The sequence below is a fragment of the Paramisgurnus dabryanus genome, chromosome 11, assembly GCF_030506205.2.
Source record: "Paramisgurnus dabryanus chromosome 11, PD_genome_1.1, whole genome shotgun sequence".
In the NCBI taxonomy this organism is placed as follows: domain Eukaryota; kingdom Metazoa; phylum Chordata; class Actinopteri; order Cypriniformes; family Cobitidae; genus Paramisgurnus; species Paramisgurnus dabryanus.
The window spans coordinates 14,169,859-14,189,201 of record NC_133347.1 but is presented as its reverse complement, the minus strand read 5'-3'; the positions used below and the strand labels follow the sequence as shown (position 1 = coordinate 14,189,201).

Here is a 19,343-nt window from a genome sequence, read left to right as displayed (position 1 = left end):
GGTTTTCCCTGGGTGGCCTTTTCCCTCTGTGCACCCTAAGGGGGAGGAAGGAGGTGGGCTTTGCCATTCCCACTGCTCGATCGCCCTCTCTGTGTGAAGGTCACACCATGAAAACATCCAGTAGAAGAACGCAGAAGCAAAAGAGAGTAAATTATAAATTGTTTGTAGGGCAAACATATTCTGTATTGCAATTATTATGTTAATGCCATAATTAAAAAGTACCCAAACTTTATAGACATAATTTAAGATTTGTAAAGATGCCTTTGCTGCTGTCCCTTGCAGGTGTGTGTGTGTCACATGTTTGGTTTTCGATGATAATTTCACTATTTAAGAATACAGCTGACTACTCTTAAACATCCCGCCTGGGTTTGATAAGCAAATAATTATACATTTACAACGTCTTTCCACTTTTACTCAAAAATGTGCTGTTAGGGACTTTAAGATGCCTGTGTGTGTCAACATTTGGCTTTAAACGCTCCTATCGGATTTTATTTGTTATATATATATATATATATATATATATATATATATATATATATCGGATTTTATTTTTATATATATATATATTTATATTAGCAATGTTGACGATTTTACAGCAGTTAATTTAATACTTACATAAAACGCAGCACTTGTATTACAACTTGTAAATTAATATATCAAGAAACGCACATATTTATGACAGTACCCTTACGAAAGGAAAATATATTTACCAATATATTACTTGAAATATATTGTTATATATTGCGATATATTATTTTACTTTCCAGTTTCCAATATATTATATATTGGCAATACATGGAATAATATATTGATGGTACATATATTCTATATATGTGTAATATATTGCCAAATATACAAATTATTGCCGCTTTCAATATATTGTACATTAATATAATATGTGTGTTTATATATTTAAAAATATATGCAATATTATATTTATAAATATCCACAATATTGAATTTCGGTTTATATGCGAAAATGTATTAACAATATATGTATAGATATAGTGTCACATGTATGTTTACTATATGGTAAAATATATGTAAAATTATATGGAAATATACATGAAATATATGTAGATATGTGTTCAATATATTGTGGAATACATTTTAAATATATGTAAAATTAGATGTGAAATATGTGAAATATATGTGCATATATGGGAACATGTATTAACAATATATGTACAGACAGGGCCGTGCACAGACCTTTTGAGGGGCATGTACTGAAACTGAAAAAGGGCACCCCCTCCAAATAAATATCACGTAATAATCGTCTTAAAAGCTTTATATTAATTCACTATTAATGATTGGAAAAAAATCACTATTAATGAATGAAAAATGACATTTTTGATAGCTTGGCATTATACAGTGCAAAGTATATCTGGCCTTGTAAGTTGGCTTTAACAATTTACATCCTGGGTGTTTGTCTGTATTAGGCCTATTGTAGTCATGTGTTTGTGAACTGCTCTTGTGTACTCGCTCTCATTTAATTGTAGAATATATTAATTTTAATTTTTTCCTCTACTTACATACATACAGTTAAATAAAAATATGTTTGAAGAACATAAGCTATTCTGATTGGTTTTATAAGATAATTTTTATTAATTGGTTAACATGTTTATGTATGTCATTGAGAAGAGGGGGAAATAGGAGATTAAAGATCAAAATAGGAGATTATACTACACTTTAGCCATACGATTAGCATATATATATATAATGTGATCTTGTTTGCAATATATTTTGTATCATATATACATGTATGGTTTATGCATATATTGTCAAATTTAAATATTAAATCATATATATTTTTGGGAATATGTTGCCTAATATATTACATGATATTTTCCAATATACTGCAATAAATTTTTGTTTCGTAAGGGTAACTACTGTTTCAGGTCTCTCTCAATTTGTTCCTCATCCAAATGTTTAATCTCTCTCAAAATGTTTCCTGACTTGTCTCCTTTCTGCATTTTTGGTCAGATTGCAGAGACTTACGCATTTCTTCCACGTGAGGCAGTGACCCGTTTTCTGATGAGCTGTGGAGAATGCCAGAAAAGGATGCACATCAACCCCAGCACAGCAGAGTTCAAAGGTCAGCTGTTAATTTTGTCTTTTAACTTTACACATGAATATGCAACATTTAAAAACCATTTCCCTACTGAGTAAATTGGTTGTTTGGGATCATTTAATCATTCATTACCGTTTTGGCAATGCATTCCCCTTTAGCAGTAATTAGGAGATATGTGACGTCTTCATTAAACTCACACCATTTTTGATGAAACACTGAGGCAAGACTCAAACTGCACATGTAATTATTCTACCCACACTTCCCATAGTAAACATCAGATTAAGAACAAGAAATCATCACAAATAGCGCTAAGGGAAAATGCAGTCAATCCACCAGGACACAACATATCAGACTGTCCCATGTGATTGAAGCTGAAGTTCACCTTCAAATAATATCCCTTCTGTCTGGAGACATTAAGAATCAATGCTGTTGTTTATTATATCATATGTTTAATAACGATACTGCAATAATTTACCAGCATCTCATAGAGATTAGGTCATTTTCCCACATCTGAGATATTATACTCCACATGCTGCGGAGGCATGACGTCTGTCTGCCATTAGTCATAGACTAATGTGACTAATTCACACATATCCAGAGATAAGCTTGATTTCCTTCCATGCACGTGCAGACTGCCATGTGGGAGAGAGCCGCTCTCTCGACATTCGTACAGCATGAATTGAATGATAGACAAACTTTAAATTGAGAATGATCAGATTCGTTCTACTGGGGATTCTGAAAGGGGTGGCAAAAGAATGCTCACCGATGAATTGTGTAGACTGATGATTTATTAAACTGTACACTTTGTATAACGTCTGGGTACCATGTAGAGTCAGAGGATCTGTGTCCAAACAAAAGCCTGTCTACATTTATTGTGTTTGATTTTAACAAAGACCCAATGGGATTTTCGACAAGGTCTATTAGAGCTCTGTTTCAATAGCGCCCTCTAGTGAACAAAACTCCTTAAAGTCATGTAACGTTACCCTATAATTAGGAATTGAATATGACAGTATTACCCTTTTGAAGTGTTGATCATAGGAGCAGCTTGACATTTGAACTGGGGGTGGCAGATCCTTGTCCCTATCATTGTATCTATACCGGAATAATGATTTTAACCGCAAATTAAAGATTTACTACAATAAATGCATATTAATATTGTAATAACACGGGGTATTATGTAGCATTCGACAAGCTATATTAACTTTTATGTTGTTGTTCAGAGGTAAAGGCAGGATGCTCCAGTTGGTCTCCACCATTGTGATTGGACGGGTGGAAAAAGTGACTTTAATAAGCACCATGTTTTGATAAATACATATTATGACCAGATTGACAGTTGTTTTACAAAGTATACATATAAGAAGCTAAATTAATATGTATATTTGTTTTGGAATATAATTATATATTTTTAAAATCAGTTTAGCAAATTGGGAACTGGCCCCCTGTAAATTTCACCCATGGTGTTGATAATACAAGTATCACATGAATGGATTTTACAGCTACAAATGTTAATATTTAAACTACAGCGACACTACTTTTTATGCTTTTAACCACAGAGAACGACCGACCCACCTCTCTTGTGCCGGACCTCATTGACTACAACATGCCTCTTACTGCCACCTATCTGAAACAGATGAAACTACAGTGCATGACGAACAATGAACAGGTAGGAGTAAAATACTGCTTGTTGTGTAGTATATTCATATATTAGGTCTATTTTTTCACTCAAGTGTTTTGTGATGCTATACTTTTAACAGAGTCTTATAGATGGCGTCAGGTGTTTGAAGAACTTCTATTTTGAAATGGTAGCATGATGCTAAATATGCTTCAGTATCTAGGCAAAAGATTTCATGTAAAAGTCACCCAACTCAAAAATATTGTGACAAGGCCTTATGGAGCAACGTGTAGTTGTCAAGGTAAACTCTTATATGGATGGTTGCCTCGGCAACAGTCTATGCGGATACCTGGAATAGCAAGAGTATGTGTCTTTGGGTCACTGTGCTATATAAATGAGATTGTAGTACATACATACTACCCTCATACTTGTGATAAACAGCTGCTTTAAGCAATACATTTACAATTTTACAGAAAAATAGGACTGAATTGAATAATAAAGAATTTTATTATCAGATTGGATAGAATTATAAATCTATAAAACAAATATTTGTAATATGCTCATTTAAATAGGTACATCGTGTAACTTTTAGAGGGATCCCTTGACAGAAATGCAATATGATGGACATAACTATATTATCAGTGGTGTATAAAGTACAAAAATACAACATACCGTACAAAATAAACACGATTGTTTTTATAACCTTAGAACGAGCCGTTTTTATCTACATACATAGCGGGTCCCTTACATGGAAACTGACGTCATGTTTCTACAGTAGCCCTAAACGGACAAACTGTTCTACAGAGCATTTCGTCCCTACGTTGTCTCAGACGACAACATGTTTGTCCTGTGGCGGCTGCCATATGTGTTTTAAAATTGAGGGGTGAGCTATCGGTTGCAATTCACAATCTCACCACTAGATACCGCTAAAATTCACACACACCACCTTTAATTCATCCAGAAATGAAAACTGTGTCATTATTTACCCACCATCATGCAGTTTAAACCCCAAATTACTTTCTTTGGTAATAGAAACCAAAATGTTTACAATGGAAGTGGACGGTGACCTCTTCTCAAGCATTAAAAGGATGTAAAAGCATCAATAAATAACTGCACACGACTTGTACTGTATATTACAAACGTCCTGAAGGCATTTGAATGGAAATATAAAATAACTATAGCCCATTATTTAAAGAAAGTCTTGAGCTGTGCCTCTTCTCTTTGCAGTTCAAGCATGGGGAAGCCCCTGATGCTGTGTACATAATGGCAAAATGTTAATTTTGGGTGAACTGTTTCTTAAAGGTAGATCAAGATGAACCATGTAGCTCCCAAATGGCAAAAAATATGTATTTTAAAATATTTTTAAATGTATTTCAAAGTATACAAAAAATGGCCAAAAAATATATTTGCTGGATATGTTTACAAAAATATAAAATTTTCACCAATATATTTGAAATATATTTTGAAATTAAATACATTTTAAAGCATAAAAAATATATTTAACCCTTCATAATATATATATATTTGCATTCAAAGAAATATATTCATGTTGTATTGGAAGAAAAACTCAAAATGTTTTAAAAAGGTTCAAATTAAATATAGTTTCAACTTTAAACATATACTTTATAAAACTTATTTAGCATATATTTAAAATATATTTAGGCAAAAAAAAAATCCACATAGGATGTAAAATTAGAAATGCATTGGGCTTGCCCTTGAAATACACTTTGAAATATATGTTGTTGACATATGAATGTTAAAACTAAATATATTTCCAAATTCAACAATTTTTCAATTGAGCATAGCATTGTACAAAATGTATTTAGCATATATTTAAAATATCTTTTTGACCAGAGAAATTTATTTTTTGCCATATGGGCTGGGACGCATTGCATTGTCCTTGTCCCTGCTTTACATTATTGTCCATATTTGACCTCAAGTTATTAATCCCACTGAGCTGGAGAAACAGAAAATGTTGAATAAAAGTCAAATTATACATTTTTTTATAAACAAGGGCATTTGGAAAGACTTTATCTTGTAAACACTCATTTAGGCTTCCACAGCTGCTGTGGATGGGAGTAGATATATTAGTCAATCAACACGTTCATCATAAAAACAAAGGCAAAGTTTATGCATGTTTCGTTGACTTTAAAAAAGCATTCGACTCGATATGGCACGACGGCTTATACTATAAAATTCTACAATCAGGCATAGGAGGAAAAGTATATGACATCATTAAATCCATGTACTCAGAAAACAAGTGCGGAGTTAAAATCGGTGACAAAAGAACAGAATTTTTCAGTCAAGGGCGTGGGGTGAGACAGGGCTGTAACTTGAGTCCAACTCTATTTAACTTATATATTAATGAGTTAGCAGTGTTACTGGAACAATCCAGCACACCCGGTCTCATCCTAAACAACTCAGAGATTAAAGCTCTTCTGTATGCAGATGATCTGGTGCTATTGTCAGACACTGCACAAGGTTTACAGCAACACCTGGACCTGCTGGAGAAATACTGTCAAAACTGGGCCCTGACGGTCAATCTGAAGAAAACTAAAATTATGATTTTCCAGAAAAAAGCAAGATTACAGGATAACAGATACACATTTACTCTGGGAAACACTGCACTAGAACACACCTTACACTATGACTATCTTGGGTTAAAAATCAGCGCATCAGGCGGTTTTAGTCTCGCGGTAAATGCACTTAAAGAGAAAGCTAGACGAGCATTCTATGTCATCAAAGGCAAATTTAAACAAACAGACATTCCTGCTACAGTTTGGTGTAAAATATTTGATAGTGTAATAATGCCCATAGCTCTGTACGGTTGTGAGGTTTGGGGTCCACAATGCCTAACAGATTACTCCAAATGGGACAAACATCCAATGGAATCCCTGCATGCTGAATTCTGTAGAAATATTTTAAGAGTTCAGAGAAGAACACCTACTAATGCATGCAGGGCTGAATTAGGCAGATATCCCCTAATAATACACATCCAAAAACGCTCCCTTAAATTCTGGTCACACTTAAACTCAAGTCCCCCGAACACACTTCAATATGAAGCCCTTAAAACTCAAGAGAAGAGACCTAAAACCAGTCCCATCTGTCAACTGGCTCTAAAACTCCAGACCAGCACTAATAAACGCAAACAAACCACAATAAACCAAATCATTAAAGAAAGTCAAACTTTATATTTGGATCATTGGGATAATGAAAGTAAAAACCAAAGTAAACTAGAATGTTATCGGGCACTAAACAGAAAATACAGTCTGTCAGAATATCTCTCCACAGTTAGAGATGTAAAGCAGAGACGAATCCTCACTAAATACAGACTCAGTGATCACAGTCTGGCAATAGAGAAAGGCCGACATAGACAAACATGGCTCCCAAAAGAAGAGCGAATCTGTGTCCATTGTGACAGTGACGAGATCGAGACAGAGACACACTTTCTCCTTTACTGTGGTAAATATAAAGAGCTTAGAGAAAAACACTTTGACAAAATCTCAAAGCTCATACCAGAGTTTCATAGCTCTTTAGACTCAGATCAAATGAAGATGTTACTGGGGGAAGACAGACACCCATCAGTTGCTGCTAAATTCATTTATCAGTTACACACCATCAGAAATAATCTACAGCCCTGATCTTGTACAGTATTTTTATTTTACCTCTCATCTGCCCCCATAAATGTACATTTGTATACTTCATATGTTTATATTTCAAAGTCTACTTTATATTGTAAATATCCTCTGATTCTATTTTATTTTATTTGCAGTAGTACTTCATCCATCACCCAGCACCTTAGCTTAATTGCACCTTAATGTTTGTTAATATTGTGTTATTGTATGTTTCTCGTTTTATGTATAATGCTTTGGCAATATTGTAAGTGACACAATCATGCCAATAAAGTTCTTTAAATTGAAAAAAAATTGAATATATTTTGGTCCTACAGGTGGGGGCGCTATTGTACTACTTTATATATGAAACACCCTGTGTACTTTGAACTAAAATTTCACAGTGACTGTTTGTCCTTAAGAGGCAGAGCGAGTGAGAAATGACAGTGTCTCTATGGATGTCAGCTGGCTGAGATTGGTTTTGCTTATGTCGATGCTTGAATAACATGCAACACCACGTTGTGGACTGTTGTCTTTTCACTTCATCATCCTCATAAATGTCTACTTTTACCTTTTTACTTGCTTACGTTGATTTTTTTCTTGCTCCAGTCTCTTCATTTTCTTTCTCATTTCCTATTACTGATGCCCCACTTGGTACCTAATGGAGCCCATGGTGCACACATCGAGCCTCTAAACAAACCTCAGAGGGAGCCCAATTTCTCATGAGGGGAATTCTGTAAATCCCATGTTTACAGCATACAGATGTGTGTGTTTTTGTGTTTCCACATGCATGCCTATTGGTTCACAGCTGAAGTTTATTTTTATCAAGGTCCTTGATTATTTAACTCAATGGTTTTCCAGTACATTTTAGCACAATGATACTCATTTAACATGCAAAGAGGTTATTACGTATACATTTAAAAGGCAGAGAAGCGAGATAAGAAAAATTTAAAGACTTTTTAAGATGTCAAAAAAACTTTGGTGTCCCCAGAGTATATATGTGAAGTTTTAGCTCAAAATACCATATAGATCATTTATTATAGCATGTTAAAATTGCCGCTTTGTAGGTGTGAGCAAAAATGTGCAGTTTTTGGGTGTGTCCTTTTAAATGCAAATGAGCTGATCTCCGCATTAAATGGCAGTGCTGTGGTTGGATAGGGCCGATTAAGGGGCAGTATTATCCCCCTCTGACATCACAAGGGGAGCCAAATTTCTATTACCCATTTTTTCACATACTTGCAAAGAATGGTTTACCAAAACTAAGTCACTGGGTGCCCAATTATAACACTTAAACATGAAAAAGTAAAATTTTCATGATATGTCTCCTTTAAGCAAAATAAAAGTTTTTTTTGTGATATGTCTATGGCTATAAGTCAGTGCAGTACATTAGGTTTTAAGAGACAAAACGTTGACTAAACATTATAAATGGGCTTGTATAGATAAAAATCAACACAGGAAAAAAATGTAATCAACTTCAGATCATTTGTGACTGTGATTTGATCTGTTAGGTCTCAGGATGTGTTTCTCTAACCAGTTCATGTTAGCAGTGCAGTTCTTAGTAGATCCTGCGAGTGTCTAACACGTTACCGCTGATCTTTGGAGAGGCAATTCTTCTGCTGTGTGTGTCTCCATATACCCACACTTTCATTTCTCACTTTCTCTTGAGCTCCTCTGGATGATTACATTCCTTTAGCCCGCTCTGCTCTTCAGGTTACCATGGTAACCATAAACAGGGATCCAGGGACACATGTAGTATAGAGGCCGCATGTGATTTTCGTGTGTGTGGGAGGGGGACAAAGACTCCTTTTGGTCTTGTGATGAAAAAAATGTGATGTATTGTTGATATAATCAAGATCGAGTTGTGTGCTGCTTATATGGCTACAGTAAAACATCTAGATATTGTTGTTGACATTGCACGACATACAGTAAGTACGCCTAAATCCTCTTGGGTTAATAAGGTTCACCCAAACTTTCTTTTTATACTCAAAACTGTTTTGAGTTTAAATCACGCCCGTCTTTTGGTCAACGGACTGAACTGATTCATTAAACATCATGTCCTGTGTGCTTTATAGCAAAGGGGGATGGTTCTAGCGATATGAGGGGCTTGTTTGTGACAAACTGAGGAAGTGGCAAACATGTACATGTGGTTGGGGGTGGATGTTTGTCTATAACAACACTGGCCCACATGCCATCATGAGGGTTTGATCTGAGCAGATGGGCGATATAGGCTGAACAGTGCATTATGGGTGTTTTCCTGGAATGTTTTAGGGGGGGGGCTGGGATGTAAAATGGGGGCTGTGCCGGATGATAAAGGAAGTGGCGATGCTAAATGTAACCCTCGCCAGAAGCTTTGAAACATCATAGTGAACTTTCCCGCAGCTTCATCGCCATGACAACGGCAGAGGCAGAGAGGTGTGTTCACGCCTATAGTGCAGGTGACAGCGAGGGTCACGATGGGATTCGCTATGCCCTTAGCCTGCTAAACTTGTACTTGCTCTTGCACAGATGCATACATACAATACACCCACAATGTTTGTGTTTCGATGTAACACAAACCCCTTTGAATACTGAGCATACTCATGTTTATTTGTGGGAAAAGCACTTTTTTTTAGATTTCGGTACATTTGTTCAACTGTGTACGTGTGTTTTTGCCGAATCAATGACTGAATAGAACTGTAAAAATATGAGGGGCGGAGCTTGCCATATCATTCAGTGGGTGCATCTATATGTTATATATAATATTCAAACATGCATTTCAAATAAAATCATGCTCTTGAAAATCTCATAATTAGATTGTGAGACTTTATCCTGGATTTCACAGACAGGGTCACATATACATGCAGTGACTCTGCAACTCCAGCCAGTGCTTGATGCCATAAGGAACAATACATCTTTCCCTTATTAGCGTTCAATTCGCATGTTCTTCATATGCTTTATATGTTTAACGTCTTCTGGGCTTCGGCTCCAACAGGGTTAAAAATAGCCTCCCTCATAGTCACTCATTATTTAAGAGTCTCCACCCTCTTTCGTTTTCCATCCCTCTCCTTCCATCCTTCACCCGGGTCTGTGGAGTTTCCTCAGTAAGGAATACAACGTGGTGAATGATGTTGCAACATGCTAATGGACTGAAGCAAAAAGAGAACAGGTTGGCTAGACGTAAGATTTGTTTATCTCTCGTATATCATCTCGTATATCATCGCGGCGAACTAAATGGGAAACGCATGTTTATTTTGACTCTGGTTTATGATAGTTGGGCTGTGTGATGATGCCGTAGTGGAGACATGGGAGAGTCTACTGATATCTAGGCAATAGTGGAGTGGATGGGATTCATTTTGTGCACCGAGTATCCTGAGCTCTCTGACTTCCTCCTCCCCACCCCCCTCTCCCTCTCACATACAGGATGAGAGTTCAGTAAGCAGTGAGGATTTGGACATGGCTGAGCCCGCGTGGGTCTCTACTGAGCGTGCTCCAGCCGCAGAGCCCAACAGTCCGGCCGCCCCATACTCAGAAAGGATGCCAACACCTCCACAGGCCAGCATTAAAGAAGAGGAAGGTATGATTTCTCTCTCACACACACACATACACTCCCTCACTATGTGTATATACTATAACCGTATGTATTTCTTAAAAACAACAGCCTTGTACCAATGTTTGTCAGGGTTTGTGAGTGTGGGCTTTATGTTGCGGAGAGTCTGGTAAGTGTTTTGTAATGCTGGTGCTGAAGAGGTGCGTAAAGGCCCATTATAGCTCTTCCTACAGCACTCTAGCATCTCACTCTCTTCCATTATGTTGTGGACAGATGCCGGTTAAATGGATGTCTGGGGTCTGCTGAGACAGCCTTATTTTTTTTTCAGTTCTTCACATCTTCAATGTGAAGTTTTGCAGCATATGGATCTCGATTCTGTATAATCTGCATCATAAGCTATTTTAAATGTTCTTGTTCATGTAATCAATAACAGGCTTACAAGTTATAATCTATTGAGAAACATCACAATCGATAATGAAGGGTTGCCCATGGTTTTATATTGGCATATGAATGTAAACAACTGCAGCGTTTCATGGTGGTTGACTTCCTTGTTGGTTCCTTTTTGAATTCAGCACGCAAGATCTCACTCTCTGTGTTGTCTCTCATTCAGCTAAGTGCAGGGGGCTGGGGTGGCGTATGAGGGGTGTGAGGATGGGGCAGGGGGAGGGGATGCGAGGATGCTTTTAAAATGGCTGCTGGGACAGTCAAGGTTCTTGTGGGTGGTAGAGAGAGAGGAAGCAGCTTGGGTCGCTTCTTTGTAGGCTAATCCTGTGTAATCTTGCTCAGAGGGGACTGCGGGGAATGACTAGGCCACACACGCACAGACGCGTGTCCGCTCACCCCAGCACGTGGAGAGAGGGAGAGAGTGACGATGCACATGCTCAGTGCACTTTACCCTTGACGGACGGCTGTAGAAACCCCTCTGAGAATTAAACTAATGGGGCAATGATAGTATTTTAGGATTGGCGGTAAAGTTGTGATTCTCTTTTACATACACTGTCACTAGGGCAGTACCCTTTTTAAAAAGTAGGGGAGAGCGGGGCACAAACGAACACTTTTTGGTTTTGGCTCAATCGTTCAAAAAATATTTGAGTTTGATGAATTATATTTTTACACAAGCAACACACACATCTCTGCCACAAATGAACATTTGAAGTTTGTTTCTAGTATTTACCATTCTTGGAGAATTACACCAAACGTGACAGAAGTGCAAACGTTGCAACTTGCCCCATAGGTGGGGTTCATTGTAACAGGCAGGGGGTTAGTTGTAACACTTGCTAAAAATTAAGTTTGCAGGCAAATATTTTCATACTATTTTGTTTATGTACTTGAAGTGGATATTGTTTATATATCAGCCTATAATAGACAGGTATCCACACTGTATTCATTCATCCAGCCCTTTTCTAACAATAGTTCAATTATAAATTGATACAAATGTCTAAATATGGGTGAAAAGCAGCACAATTATGACAAAACATTATTTATATGTGACCCAGTCTGTAATAACCATACTACAGTTTTGAAAAATTAAATTCTGAGATAATGAGCATCAAAGTCTGATTTAAGCCATTTATTTATTTATGATTTCAGTCTTTGACATGACCTTTTTCAATATATATTAAAGATATGAACAAAAATCAGTTTGACACATGATTTTTGATAAGACAGGCACGTTTATTTTGTTGGCAGCCAGCAATCATTCGTGTGTAGCCTATTTAAAACAATGGCAAGAATTACGTTAACGTTAGCGGTTCTCATATCGTAAGTCCTGAGGGGTTAGTTGTAACACAGCGTTACAATTAACCCCGCTGGGTCAAAATATTTTCAAGCTCACCAAAAAAGTTAATAAGAGCTGCAGACATATTTCAAAACGATGCTATGTTTTAGTCAACAAGACACTGATTTATATGACATAGCATTGGATTTCGTATCTTACACACCCAACTTAGAAACCGAAAAAACATATAATGAAAAAATTGACTTACATGCCACTCAAACACTTGTTCGGAAAAACAAACACTCAAACACTCAAACACTCAAACACTTGTTCGGAAAAACAAACACTCAAACACTCAAACACTTGTTCCGGAAAAACAAAACGCTCAAGCTTGTGCAACAATGTAAACAGCAATGTTACAATGTTACAACTAACCCTGTGTTAGTTTTTGCCCCGCGCATCCCTACACCTTGTACCTAAAGGTACATATTGGTATCTCAACCGAGCATAATATTGGTGCCAAATGTATACATACATGTATGTTAATGGTATTAACTTCTTTTAAAAAAATCATTTTAAAGGGTACTGGTAGCATTTTTTGGCCATTTATGGTGACAGTGAACCATACACATACAGTGTTGCAGGGCGACACTATTGCTGTCTTTTACACAAATTATATCTGCGTTGTACTAGGTGTGGTTTTATGGGATTTTTATGATCCAGTTTAGATTGTGTAATACAGTATAATGAGGGGCTTTGATGTTTTGTTCTTGATATAAACACACCCATGATTTTGATTAATGGCAGTCCAGGGTGCTGTTTACATACACACAGGGTGATGATGATGATTTAACTCACAGCATAGAGGAATCCTCCTATAAAGTATAAACCTTTCTAAGCTTAAAACAGGAACAGCCTGCACACAGTTTAGTTTTACTAAAAAAAACAAGATAATAGCACTGATTATGGAAATTATTTTTACAATTAAAAAATATAAACCATGTGCTTCTGAATATCTGATACACTTTATGAAAACCCAGCTAAAGTCATTTTTTGATGTATACCTTAAACACACAGTCAATTTTTATGAAAATATGCTTATTTTACAGCTCCCCCAGAGTTAAACATTTGAATCTTAACGTTTTGGAATCCATTCAGCTGATCTCCGGGTGCTAGCACTTTTAGCATAGCTTAGCATAATCCATTGAATCCATTAGCATCGCGCCTAAAAAAAAAATAACCAAAGAGTTTTGATATTTTTTGTATTTTAAACTTGACTCTTCTGTAGTTACATCGTGTACGACGGAAAATTAAAAGTTGCGATTTTCTAGGCAGTTATGGCTAGGAACTATACTCTCATTCTGGCGTAATAATCAAGGACTTTGCTGCTGTAACATGACTGCAGGAGGCGCAATGATGTTACGCAGCAGCGGATAATAGTCCCCTTAGTAACTTTCAATGGCAGGGGACTGTTTTTGGGCAGTGCGTAATATCATAGTTCCTAGCCATAACTTAATTTTCTGTCGGTCCACGCTGTAACTACAGAAGATTTAAGTTTTTAATAGGAAAAAAATTGAAACTCTTTGGTTATTTGTTTAGGCCCGATGCTAATGGACTAATCAGATTCAATGGATAGTGCTAAGCTATGCTAAAAGTGTTAGCGCCAGACCTGGAGATCAGCTGAATGGATTCCAAAACGGTAAAAATCAAATGTTTAATGTTTAGGGGTGGTGACGGCACAGTGGATAAGACATTTGCCTTTGGTGAGAGAGACCTGGGTTTGAATCCACTGTGACACACCATTGTGTCCCTGAGCAAGACACTTAACCCCTAGTTGCTCCAGAGGCGTGCGACCTCTGACATATAGCAATTGTAAGTCGCGTTGGATAAAAGCGTCAGCTAATGAATAAGTAAGTAAAATTAATAAGTAACTCTAGAAGAGCTGGAAAATGAGCATATTTTCAAAAAAAGTGGAATGCCCCTTTAAATCATCCTACATAATGTAAAGAACATATGACTTTTATATCTTTAATATTGAACTTAATCAAACTTTGATGTCCCTAATCTCATAATTGAGACTTTAGCCTGGATTTCACAGACAGGGTCACATATTGAAACTATGTTTAAATAATTATCATCTCCAAGTGGCTCCGTGGGGTCCATTCATGTGCCCCATTTATTTGTCTTTGTTTTTCAATTGAAATAATAAAAATGGATCCTTTTCATCTGATCTTTCCCCCTTCCCCCTCTAAGCATGCTCCCATCCACTCTATAAAGCCCACACCCATCTCATTCCCCTTCATCCCATCTCTCTCTTCATCTCTGCCTCCATCCACTGGTTTGACAGTTGGCCCTAATGTTGCTCCTGTGCTCACACACACCGCTTCATAATTACAAACAGCCTAAAAGTGGAACAGCCTCCACCCCTTTCCAAATTAGACACACACTGACACACATCCACATTTACACCCCACATCCACACGTGCATTTAAAGTGCTAAGTGACTTTATCTCTCTCTCTCTCTCTCTCTCTCTCTCTCTCTCTCTCTCTCTCTCTCTCTCTCTCTCTCTCTCTCTCTCTCTCTCTCTCTCTCTCTCTCTCTCTCTCTCTGTCTCTCTCTCCCTCTCAGATGACTCCTCTTCAGAGAATGGCAGCACAGCTAACGGCCTTCCTGCAGTGACTCCACCTGGTGCTGCTGCTATGGCGACAGGAGGAGTTCCTGCATCTGAGGGGGCGGTTCCATACGGAGAGGTGAACGGTAACGGTGCCGCAGCACCGCTGGACTTCAGCAACACTTTATCATCCTCCTCTTCACAGGAGGGACAGCAGCCCGTCAACCTGACTGACAGACTGTTGCCAGGGGTGACGCTCGGATCCTACCAACCTGACCTCAACAGAAAATTCCCTGTCAAAACCGAGTATGGCAACAAGGTAGATCACATTATTAAATTAAGTGTATTAAAGGTAGTTAGCAATGATATTTAAATTTTATAAATTCAGAGGTTAGGTTTTAACTAGTCAAACTACACTGGTGTTTTTTATTTTGTTTTTCCATAGTCCCCACAGTACAGCTCAGGAAGCTATGACTCTGTGAAGACAGAACTGAGCACGTGTGGGGAGGACATGACCCCGGGTCGCTCTCAGGTGATAGATGATGATGATGATGATCACGATGACCATGATGACAGTGACAAGATTAATGATGCCGAGGGTATGGACCCTGAAAGACTCAAAGCTTTTAATGTGAGTTTGCATCACTTAACCCATTTTGTCTTGTTTTTTGTATATGCATTTTAAATAGTTTATAATGTTTTTACAATGGTAATTTATTTATTAAAAATGTTTCTGAGGATCATTTTAATTTAAGGACACTATCAACAGCTTTGTTGTTTTAGCAAAGTTTTAATGTCCATCCATATTTAATTTTCACTCTTTTTTAAGATAAATACAGAAAATATGTACACAAAATGTAAAAACAAAAAAAATTCAGAAGTATATGTCTTCTTCAGGCATCAGTCAGTATTTAGTGTGACCTCTTTTGGCAGGAAACACATCTTGATCTTTTTTGAGGAGACTGAAGTCCTGAAGTCATTTGATTAGAATTAGACATTAGGATTTAATTCCATTTAGGTTTAAGAGATCCTGCAGATGCCTGCTATTGCTCAAGTGGAAGGGGAGTTTACCCTAAAAACTTGTTACTTCAGCTTATACTTTGTACTGTTTTTAATACTAAATACACATTTCCTGTATTTTCTGGTTGTATTCTAATAAAGAGACTGAGATATAATTATATATGCTCACTATACCATTGCAAAAACAACAAATCTAATGGTAGCATGGTGGCCTTAGACTTTTGCACAGTACTGTATTTAGCATGTACAACATATAGCGGCAGTTTCCCGGGCTTATCCTAGTCCCAGACTAAAATGCATGTTTGAGCTGCCTTAATTTAAAAACACCTTGTACTGACACATCTTAACATATATCAACGCTGTTGTTTTAGCTCAAGATGCCTTTATATAGTTTAAGTTATATACTTGAAAATAGTGTGTAATTTTTTAAGCATTTTGAATGCTTGTTTTCTTGTTCTAAATTACTTCCCTTTGTTTTCAGATGTTCGTCCGGTTGTTTGTGGATGAGAATTTGGACCGAATGGTTCCGATCTCAAAGCAGCCCAAAGAGAAAATCCAGGCCATCATCGAGTCCTGCAGCCGCCAGTTCCCAGAGTTTCAAGAACGTGCTCGCAAACGTATCCGAACCTACCTCAAATCCTGCCGACGCATGAAGAAGGGTGGCTTTGAGGTAGAGAAACATGCACTTCAGCCCGAATACGGACAAATACACAGAGACACAAATTTCTAACATAGTTTCGATGCTTATGTGCTAATGACAGTACTAGCAAGTAATAGTATTAAATTAAAGGTCCTGCTCCTTTTGTGTTTTTGAAGCTTTGATTGTGCAGTGCGCAATATAACGTGTTCATGTTTCACATGTAAAAAAACGCTGTATTTTTCACACAATTTACTTAACTGTATAGCGCTGTTTTCACTGTCCTCAAAACAGGCTGATGTCTTCCTTTTTCTATGAAGTCCCTCCTTCAGAAATACGTATTGAGTTCTGATTGTGTAGTTTGTTTAGTGTGTTGTGATTCAAAAGCAGCTTAACTTGCCGTTAGCTTAGCTGGCGACTGACGTATTTCTGTGGGCGGAGTTTAGTCAAAAAACTGTTCTACTGACGTCGTTAAAGCAGGAAGTAGTGGGCTGTAGTCCAAACCGGCCGTCCGCTGTAGGCTTTGAAATGCGAATTCTGTTAAAGAAAATATATCGCCTGGCAGTGAACTTTGAGCTTCATCATTTCACAGATATTATTTATGCTTTTATAGGAACATTAGGGTTAAAAAATGGGATCAAAAAAGAACGTGACCTTTAAAGCATGGTCATGAGTGTTATGTAGCTAGCACATTTTTATACCACACTTCTGCCCTCTAGTGGCTGATGGTTTCACTTTACTGCTGTGTTCCTCGATCCTGGAGTATCACAGTACCTCACATTTGAACAAACCTTTTACTTCATTAGCTTATTAATAGATGACTTAAAGGACAAGTTCGGTATTTTAGACTTAAAGCCCTGTTTTCAGATTGTTTATGATGAAATAGAATGGTTTTGACTGAAATTTCGACATTTTCGGCTGCCCTGAGAATTTCCGCGTGTTTGTGTTTCAGCTCAGACCTCTACAATGGGTTTAATGGTGCACTGGAACAATCCTTCCTAAAATGTATTAAACTTTCATTTACAAAGACGTGAAACTCACCGAGTGGTCAGGGGTGTTCACTGATATGCTCACACAAAAATCGCTCCAAAAGACGCATTCCAACAGGTTTTATTGTAGTTTTTACCAACTCCATTGACTTGTCCTGTGAGGTACGGTATTACTCCGCGCCGGGAACTTTGTTTCTATTCTTGCAATTGGCAAAGGCGGATTAGCGCCACCACCTGGGCTGGAGTGTTTATTATTCAAGCTCTAAGCGGAAGAATGTACGGGTGTGAGGTGTTTGGAAAAATAGGTCCACAAGTTAACAAAGAATGCTAAAAGAATGCTAAGCTGTTGGAAAGCATCTTTTCAAAGTTTAATGCATTTTAGGAAGGATTGTTCCAGTGCACCATTAAACCCATTGTATAGGTCTGAGCTGAAACACAAACACGCGAAAATTCTCAGGGCAGACGCAAATGTCGAAATTTCAGTCAAAACCATTCTATTTCACCATAAACAATCTGAAAACAGGGCTTTAAGTGTAAAATACCGTCCTTTAAACGGTCAGAAAGGGTAGACTTCAAACAAGTTTCAAACCAGACACTAAACCTCTGGTCCAACAGAATATTCTCATTTTTTAAATTTACTTTCCTTTCTTTACTGGAATTAAATGCAAACAAACCAGTATTTCTGGAATCTGTGATGCTGGTGTAGCCTCAAGACAAAAATCATGGGCAGACAGCCTAAAAGGACTGGAATGTATAGCAGCTACTGCAACTAGATCCAAAAATCCAATCTGATACCAATCAAAACAATTCTGAATAATCATAAAACAGGAAGACACAGTTAGTTTACCAGTAATGTGTATTTGTTCTTTATGTACTATATATACTTCTGAGAGACAATATTTCTGACAGTGTATAGTAGACTCATTTAAGACAAAATTGTGATTTAGGATTCTGTCAAGAAGAGCTGTACTCCGCTGTTTTAATAATGTACTGACACTTTCTTTCTCTCTTCACTCATGGTGTCAGACACGGCCTACGCCCCCCCACCTCACCTCCGCCATGGCTGAAAACATCCTCGCAGCCGCATGTGAAAGTGAAACACGTAATGCAGCCAAGAGGATGCGCCTTGACATCTACCAGGGTCATGTGAGTCTGTGTTTGCTATTAAATTTTGCTGTTTTTATTATCATTATCTCTGGATCTCTAGTCAAATAAATTCATTCTCTATGACATCAATGAATAACGATTAGGTGCTTGCTTTAAGACAAATGTGTGTTGTTTTCTTACTGTATTAAAATGTGAAACCTGGTTTCCTTCCCATCGGTCCACTCACCGCTCCTCAGGATGAGACGGTTTCATCCGACAAGCCCAGCACCAGAGATCCAGCTGCCCTGGCACACTCAGGCTTCACATTGGCTGCCTCGGCCTATGCCCAGGACCAACTCTACACCAACGGTGGACTTAACTACAGTTTCCGTGGATACGGGACCCTCCAAAATAATGGCACACAACAATCTAACGGTGTGTGAAATGTATTTAATTGTATTTT

General features: G+C 37.5%; 1 protein-coding gene across 1 annotated transcript in view; it reads left to right on the top strand.

Annotated features, from left to right (window-relative positions):
• Window positions 1-19,343, top strand: part of nol4la (nucleolar protein 4-like a) — a 41,394-nt gene that overhangs the window by 19,098 nt on the left and 2,953 nt on the right. Inside the window, exons 3-10 of the mRNA XM_065246955.2 lie at window positions 1,983-2,094; window positions 3,624-3,733; window positions 10,693-10,846; window positions 15,166-15,467; window positions 15,594-15,779; window positions 16,650-16,838; window positions 18,821-18,940; window positions 19,138-19,315. Of these exons, the coding sequence (XP_065103027.1) occupies window positions 1,983-2,094; window positions 3,624-3,733; window positions 10,693-10,846; window positions 15,166-15,467; window positions 15,594-15,779; window positions 16,650-16,838; window positions 18,821-18,940; window positions 19,138-19,315 (1,351 nt within the window). The remainder of the gene's footprint in view (window positions 1-1,982; window positions 2,095-3,623; window positions 3,734-10,692; window positions 10,847-15,165; window positions 15,468-15,593; window positions 15,780-16,649; window positions 16,839-18,820; window positions 18,941-19,137; window positions 19,316-19,343) is intronic.